The following is an 8,476-nucleotide window of genomic DNA, read 5'->3' as shown; positions in this document are numbered from 1 at the left end:
GGAAGGAAGTGGCGGAAGGAAGTGGCGGAAGGAAGTGGCGGAAGGAAGTGGCGGAAGGAAGTGGCGGAAGGAAGTGGCGGAAAAGGAAGGAAGGAAGGAAGGAAGGAAGGAAGGAAGGAAGGAAGGAAGGAAGGAAGGAAGGAAGGAAGGAAGGAAGGAAGGAAGGAAGGAAGGAAGGAAGGAAGGAAGGGAGGGAGGGAGGGAGGGAGGGAGGAAGGGAGGAAGGCTCTCAACTTTTGAAATACTTTGTCAAGAAAAACCTAGCTCCTTTGTTTCTCAAAGGCTTTCCTTAGGGTTTTTAGGTTGTTTGAAGTTTATTTTCCTAACTTGGCTGCTTGCTTTAGATACCTGTTTGAAGAACTACAGAAAATCATGAATTTTATGGGGTCTATGTAAAGATTTATTTGAAATGTTGCTATATTTTCAGGTTTATGCCAGATCTTTATTCCACTCCAGATTTTCCTTACTTTCTTTTTCTTTTTTTAATTTAATTTTCACTCCAGTTGTTCCGGTCCCTCCTCACCCATCCTCTCTTCCTGATTTCCATGCTTCTCATTTATTTGTTTATTCATGTTACTTCCAAAATGCTGTAGATCATTGCAGCAGATTAGAGGCATCACAAGCAGCAGCACATTTACCAGCTTCCAGCTTCTCTTTAGGGTACCCTAGTAACAGAGCAGAAGAGGGGCACACCAGATTCAGTTGGAACTGGTATTACTGTATTATGATAAAGAAAACAGTGGCAAAAAAGAGAGCAAAGAAAAGCTCAGCAATATACAGGCTGCCACCCTGGGCCAGAACCAGTGTTCCTCTAGCTCAGTTTCCTGCTACTCAGCAGTTGGCTGCACGCTTTGCTTCACTCCAAGTCAAGTTTTATTTTAATTTCATTTGCCTTAAATCCTGAAGAGACCATAGAGATAGGAAATTCTGTATGCTGCTGTGTGTCCTCATTCTAATGCAACAGAGTGCTCACTCAGAAGACAGGACATGAGTAGAAACAGAGGCAAAAGATTCCTTTCCTCATTCTTCCTCATTCTGAATTTTCTGCAAATTTCATTCCAGGTTCCTGGTGCATCATTCCTTCTTCTGTTTCCTTCCATCACAGTCACACTGCTGCCTGTGCTTCCTCTTACATCTGCTCCGCAGCCTTCCTTCCCATCCATTTTTTCCTCCACAGCTCTTCATTCTTCCAAAGTGTTGTACCTATTGTCTCCAGCCAGACAAGGGAAAGAACCATTGCAACTGACAGGGATGAGAAAGAAATGCAGAAGCACTCTGTAGGCAAGTTCCACTTCTTTTTACCAAGACTGCTGAATGGTGCAGATGAAACATGAAGCACTGAGTGTCCCCCACCACTCCCAGGGGGGTGTGGCACTAGGCAGGGGCACGTTTTCCTTGTACTGAAATACAGGGTGGGGGGTTTACCAGTCTTTATTCCATTCTCAAACATAATATATTCTGAAATAGAACAAAGCATATTTTTGAGGCATTTTATTTTCCCTGTAAGAGACAAAAGAGATGTACAAATATAATATGTGTGTTATATTAGGGGAAAGTCATGCCTTTGATATTTCTGTTATAATGATAATTTTGTCTACCTAATCAGTTTTATCTATCTACCCCATCTAATCTCATCAAGTTTTGCATTTATCCCATGCTTATCATTGGAATAGAGCAAATGATTACAAAATGCATCAAGCAGTTTAATCACAGGGTTTTTGGTTTTTTTTTTCCTTTGTACTCCCAAGTAAATGTGTATGAAAAGGGAGACTGGAAGATGGGTAGAAGACTATGATAAGAATGTCGACTTGAGGAAGGCTAGGTTTCATTTAACCTTTAAATATGTATTTTGATCTCCCAAGAAAAAGACTTACCAAAATCATCATACCAGCCCATGACAAAGCTCTTTCTCAAAACCGTATGTACTTTACTCTTTTGGCTGAAAATTCGGTAACTCCGGCAAATATTGATGGCCCCAGACTTGAATATATGGGACAAACAGGTGTCTGAAGACAGATCTGTTTATACTGCAAAAGCCCATGTGTGCATTTTTCCTGTGCTGATATTTCCCCCCATGGGTTTCCTTTCAGTACCATTTACTTGTTTCATTTTAAGTTCTCTCTGATCACCATTAACACTCTGATCTAGATCCCCAGTTAGCCCTCAGCTATTGGCTGGTGCCCAGTATAGCAACACTCAAAGGTAAGTCAAGCCATGGAGTTTGCACTAGACCTGTGATATGAAAATACTGTTTGATTTTTATTTAGCACTTTCATTAACTTTTCCTGTTTCTGCTCCTTTAAAGTGAGGATTTTGGCAAGTTCCCAAAGCCTTTTCTTCCACTGTGTGCAAACCTGAAATTAAAAATGACAAGCCAGGCACAAAGTTAATGCTAGCTGCAGCCCTGAGCAAAGAAATGGGGAAAAAATTCATTGCCCATGCATGAAGGGGAGGCAGTGCCAGGTGTTTCTCTTATACATTCAAACACCCTCAAACATCAGTAGGGAGACATGGTATTGAAAAAAACCAAGCCTCCCAGCTGCCTTGTGGCTCAAAATTTCCAGCACAGATGGGTGCCTGAGGATTTCATGTACAAAATAGAGCCTGCCAGTTGTGCATGCAGAGTCTTTCTTGTTATCAAACCATCAAGGAGCCTGTTCTTCACTGGCCAGGTCATTGGTCCTATAGTGTCTGCAAAGCCCAGTATATGAAGGTGCAAGAAACCATCCTTAAGGCATTTGTTGTTTTTGTTAAGGGAAAGATGTCAAACTGTGACCATTCTGATCTGACTTTGAAGCTAACTCTGCTCTGGACTAGGTGATATCCAAGGTCCCTTCTTAGCTAGGTTATTCTGAGTTTCTGTGCTGGTGGAAATCACTGAAGGCTGACCACCTTTAGTCTTTAGAGTTGAACAAGCAGTCACATTTTTTTAGTGTGATTCATGGTAAATTTCCAAAATCTGTTAATTTGATTTCCCAAAGGGAACCATTTGTCCAGTGCTACTGCAATGTACACTGTTCAGGTTTTTTTTCCCATTTACTTCAAAAGTGAGGGCCACTTTAATACAGCTCAGCTTTGCCACTGCACACAAAACCTATAGATGCACAGTCCTTTTCATTAGCTCTTTATTCAGCTTATGTGAGGGACCTTGAAGTCCACAAGGGTTTTGCCTCCTGCAGTGCTGTATGTCTGTCTGTGCCCATAACTATTGTGGTCCCGCCAATGGAGGCAAAAGACGGCAGGGGGAGAGGAAGAGAGATTGAGTCTTCCTGGAAAGTGCAGCCCAGCTGGGAGATCTAATTTTAGGTTCACGAGACCTGGCACCTTGGCAGTGTCCTTTGCATTGCTGATAATGCTGTTCTGGCACAGAGCAAACACTGTGTGAGGAATGCAGCTGGCACGCCAAACTGGCTGGGAACAGGGGGCTAACATTTGTCACAGCTATCAGGGCAGCTGCACCACTGACCCCTTTTGGCTGACTCCTTTGTGCCTACACCTCTGTGGATAAAACCATATAATTACACCCTCATTAGTTCAGAGCCCAGTTCTGAAAGGTCACACACACTCTTCTTCTGTTTTTTCACACTGAATAGGGTGTATCTGTAACTCTTCCCTTCAACACCTTGGGACTAGGGCTACATATATATATGGCCGCAAAAAGCTTTTGGGGTGAAAGAGTGGTGTTTGCTTCTCAAAGCTAGAGAAAACAAAGCCAAGAGGAATTTAAAATAATAAACTGTCCCCTCCTTTGCCACTCCTACAAGATCCAGTTTTACTTCACCCTGAGCTCCTGAATCTTGGAGACCAGATTTGATAGGTTCCATTGGCAGGAACCTACCAAAACCATTCCTTGGTAAGGCAGTTTTTTTATGCCTTCTGGTTTTGAAGGACCTCTGAAACACTTAGCTCAAGTTTTTCATCTGGGTTTGCACTCCTTGCTGGACAATGAAAGTCATATCTTTTCCTGACCTGCAGACTCTTTAGCTGAACTCCACAGGTGTTTGAAAGGAAAATGTCAAATCAAAAGGCTCCCAGATTATTTTTTATTTGAAGGATCACTACATATATGGATATTTAATGTCTTTGAAGCTATTGTCTCACGTGTGCTGTAGTACAGACAATCCCTTGTATTCATACAGCAGGAAGTTTTTCCAGCAGTAAAACAGAGTATGCCTAGATACACATTTCTGAAAGGATGTGCTTAATCTACTACACAATTCTTAGCTTTTGCTGTTCCTGGAGGAAGCTCAGAACTGAGTTTTAACTGTGGTGGTGAGGTGCTAAAGCTCTTAAAACCACAGGCAAACCACAAGACTGGAAGGTAGGTTCTCTCGGATTGCAGATCAAAAGCAGCAAACACCATTTTTACTGACATTTTGAATAGAAGTTTCCTCTCCCTGGAGTTATTATGCAGTGGTTGCAGTAGTGTGCATTTCTGAAGAGCTTCCTGTGTGCCAGCTCAGCACAGAATTAATCTCTGCAACATCCTGTCATTTGAGAAATCTCTGCTGGGCTGTTGCATGTTGGCATGGAGAAATTAGAGCTATCTTGTGTAGACTGATTAATTTTACCCACATTTGAAGGCTCTGTTTGAAGCCTTCTACATAATATTTTCTCACATGTTCTCAGAGATGGCATTTTAAAAGTTAGACAAACTGCTCTGTGTATATATTTGTGCCTTAGAAATAAAACTTGGAAAAAAGACAGGTGCCCAAATATGGCCACAAAAAGCTCCTCTTATAGCTTTGGCATGATTATTTTTGGACCTCTGACAGTAGTCAACAGTTTTAGTTCAGACCATGACTCTTTAGTACTGCTGTGTAGCCCTTAACTTAAAGTTTTGCAGTGTGCTAACTTTAGAATATGACACATGGACCAAATTATGAATATGCAGAGTATCCCTAAAGATAAGGCATGACAGGTTTTGTTATTTGTCCTGAAAGCAGTCTTGCAAATGCCTAATGAATCTGTCCCTACTTTAGAAATTACTTTAAGGAATGATGAACTCAATTAATTTGTAGGTGATTTATATTTGCTGCTAGATTATTTTCACTGGGGAATTTGAAAATAATGGTTGCAATTGTAAAGTCTCAAAATTTGAGATCTGGCATCACTGTAGTTATGGAACCATCCTCTTTGTGGCACAGGAGTTAATGTAGCACAATTTCCGCGTTCACCTATAGTCATGGCTTTTAGAAAGTTCAGCCTTTCCCCATACTTCCAATTCCTTTGGCAGGGTGGAGAAAAACACTAGACTGAACACGATCTCAACAGGATCAGTGGAAGAAGGACTCCCCATTCAGACTAAAACAGATCTATTTTAAATAATTAGTTTTTGTTTATCTGTTTTCTGTGCTTTTAAAAGTTGGAAGCATTATGTGGGAAAATGACATATTTTGAGAGATTTCTATACAGAAATGTAGGTTCCATACCTTAGGGTTGACTTTTCAGTTCATCTACTATGGTGATAGGTGGTGCAGGAAATGATGAATAAAAGTGAGTGGATGGATTTTTATCTTCTTGTGAAAACATGTTGATTGATAGATATTGCATGGATATGTGAGAATCTGTTAATTTATATTTTTACCTGGCTGCACTTGAAAAGGGGGAAAAATGAAGAGCAATTTGAGCAAATAAATCCTGCAACAGTTAGTTCTACTTGTTGATTTCAGGTTACCGCATGAGATTAGGATCTAGCACAGACAAAAAGGATTCAGGTCGCCTTCATGTTGATTTTGCTCAGGCAAGAGATGACTTTTATGAATGGGAATGCAAACAAAGAATGCTGGCCAGAGAAGAACGCCACAGACGTAAAATGGAAGAAGACAGACTGCGCCCTCCTTCACCTCCGGCAATAATGCATTATTCTGAACACGAAGCTGCTTTGCTGGCTGAAAAATTGAAAGGTAAGCAGCATTTGCTACCTCTCAGTTTATTATTACTTAAAAGGAGGAGCCATGCAGAGGCCAGAGCAGTGAAGCCAGTTTCTCTTTGATGTGTTTCATTACTTGCCCTGTTAGCTTTCCCCCTCTGAAATGGCTGTCTTTGCCATTTCTATGCCAGTGGTAATGACACTCACCCACCTGCTGGAAATGCATGACATCTGTCTATCTACCTGTGCTTTAACAGCTAAAACACAGCCTTCAGAATGCTACAGATGGGTTTTTGGTTTTTTTTCTGTTAAGTTGCTGCCATCATATATCTTGGAAATACTCTCACAGAAAGGCAACTTGTTGCAAGCATCCTTCTTCACATGAAAGGCCTTATTCTTAAAATTACTTTAATCCTCGACATGTAGGTTACTCCATCACATGCACTTGACTGTCCCTGGCATTCAAATTGCCCACATGAGCTGACACAACTTATCTCTGACACACACCATCCCTTCTTTCACTCCCTCTTTAGGGTTAGAATTACTTGTGCAGGATAGTGTCATGTTTTGGTATGTGTTTGTTTCCTTGTTTGTTTTTTTCTAGGTACATTTACTGAGTTAATATTTTTCAAGGGTGCACTTCAAGGATTCATTTTATTTTAATAGCTAACATAAACAGTAAGAAGCAAAGAAATAAAGTTATTCATGGTAACAAAATTTAAAAGAGGTATCTAGCAAACAAGTCTTCACACCGCTTAGCGTTGTATTTATTTTCATCAAGTGTTTAGCAGCTGTGTTTGGCATTCTTTCCCTCACGATGGCCAAGCACATTGCTTAACTGTGTGCCAGGTCACAAGAAGCTGTGATTCTTGCCACTATTTCAGAATTATCGAGATTAGGCTTAGACTATCTGGCTGTCATCACACTGGTCTCTGTTCTAACTATGAAGAATGTTCGGGGAGCTGAAGAAGGACAGTGCAAAGTGTTTCATCCTTGGAGCGTGGAGCAGAGATGCACCCTGCTGTCTCTTTGAGTACTGCATTGGTTGCTGTTAGTTGTTGCTACTACCTCAGTCAGTTACTAGTTTGGCTGACTCTCATCCCCACCAGATGCACTTCTCCATAAAATAATTCATCAATCTGTCTGATAGATTGATGAAATAACCCTTATGGGTTTATAGACCAGGAGAAAAGAGGCCCTAATACAAGAAATTTTAATTCATACCCAGCTTCCAGTCCAGTTTTAGATCCATCTGGTTTTAGTTGAATATTTTAGGAGTTAATCTTTTGTAGGGAAGTTTTCTTTATCTAGTAAGGCCTACAGGTTTCCTGAACTAAACTAGAAAATGCAAGACGTCTGGACAATTTCTTCCATATGGTTAGTCATTGCCTGGGGCAACTGAATGTGGGTTTTTGCAAGATGTTTAAGATGACTATATTTAGAAGGATTTTTCTTTTCATTATGGGAAGTTTCCGTACTTAATTAAAATCTACTCCAAGCATTTATATCTTTGGTTCTCCTAAGGGAAATTTAAACCAGAACTTGACATATATGCTCAAGTTCAATATAAAATTTTTTTAGCACGATATAGACCAATACTATGTGCATAACTGTTTCTCCAGAAATAAACTTTCAGCAATGTACGTCACTTAAATTAAAAAAAAAGGTAAGTCTATTTTCTTATTGGTTGAAAATCATTAAAATCCAGCAAAAGAATATATTGCAATTTTAAAAAGTTCTGCTAATTAACAGTTGCCTTGCTGTGATTGTTGTGAAATTAAAGACACCAGCCCTGGATCTGATAGGTAAGGGTGGAGAATGCAGAAAAGATCCCTCTCTTCTCAGTGGGCATGAGCTGTGCCCTGTTCTAGGTAGTAAAGAAAGCAGAGTGGGCTTCAGTAGTCACACTGGTCTGCTTTACCTTTCCTATGGCATCACAGCCAGTGTCTGTAAAACAGTGGCTTTGAACTTTATGGGCTCCCTTGGGCAACATGGAATTGCCACATGAGCTCTTTGTGACATCCTAAAAAAAAGAAGTAAACCAACAATAAAGAAAATTCTCTAGCAAGGGGCAGTTCATGTAAGAGACTCATATAATCATTAAGGCTGGAAAAGACCTCTAAGATTGAGTCCAGCCATCATCATACATTCACAATTTAAATGTGGACTTCAGATGAAAGTAGCAGAGTATATAAATGTATGTACACATACACACGTAGACATACACATATACACACACACTCACAGAGATACGTAAAACTTGGAGTTAAAATCTCAGGTCTCTGTATTATCAGCACATTTGTGCTGCTGCAAAAGCCTGGAGAATTCATCCTAAAGTAAAGAAGGATCATAATATCTCTGCAATTGTCAGGATTTAACTTGAGAGATTGTTTCTTCATCAGATGCTCTGCAGTTGTCTTCTTAAGGAAGGTCATCACCTTGCTGTGGTGCCCACTTCAAAAGACTCCTGAGCTCTGTTGCCAGCTCGTGAGACAGAGCTGCAGGTGCCCAACAGGCAGGTTTCAGCTCCTGCAGTGCCTCCAGAAGTTCACAGAGCAACAGTAGCTAAAAAGCAAGCCAAAATAACTAAGCATATCTCAACCC

At 40.5% G+C, this 8,476-nt stretch overlaps 1 protein-coding gene across 2 annotated transcripts in view; it reads left to right on the top strand.

Moving 5' to 3' along the window:
- ENOX1 (ecto-NOX disulfide-thiol exchanger 1) overlaps positions 1 to 8,476 on the top strand; it is a 285,547-nt gene that overhangs the window by 187,196 nt on the left and 89,875 nt on the right. For both annotated transcript variants that reach the window (XM_031056831.1, XM_031056830.1), the window contains one exon: positions 5,673 to 5,906. In XM_031056831.1, coding sequence (XP_030912691.1) covers positions 5,673 to 5,906 — 234 coding nt within the window. The remainder of the gene's footprint in view (positions 1 to 5,672; positions 5,907 to 8,476) is intronic.

This window comes from Geospiza fortis, unplaced genomic scaffold (genome assembly GCF_000277835.1).
Source record: "Geospiza fortis unplaced genomic scaffold, GeoFor_1.0 scaffold194, whole genome shotgun sequence".
NCBI classification, from domain to species: Eukaryota; Metazoa; Chordata; class Aves; order Passeriformes; family Thraupidae; genus Geospiza; species Geospiza fortis.
This window is presented reverse-complemented; position numbering and strand designations above follow the sequence as displayed.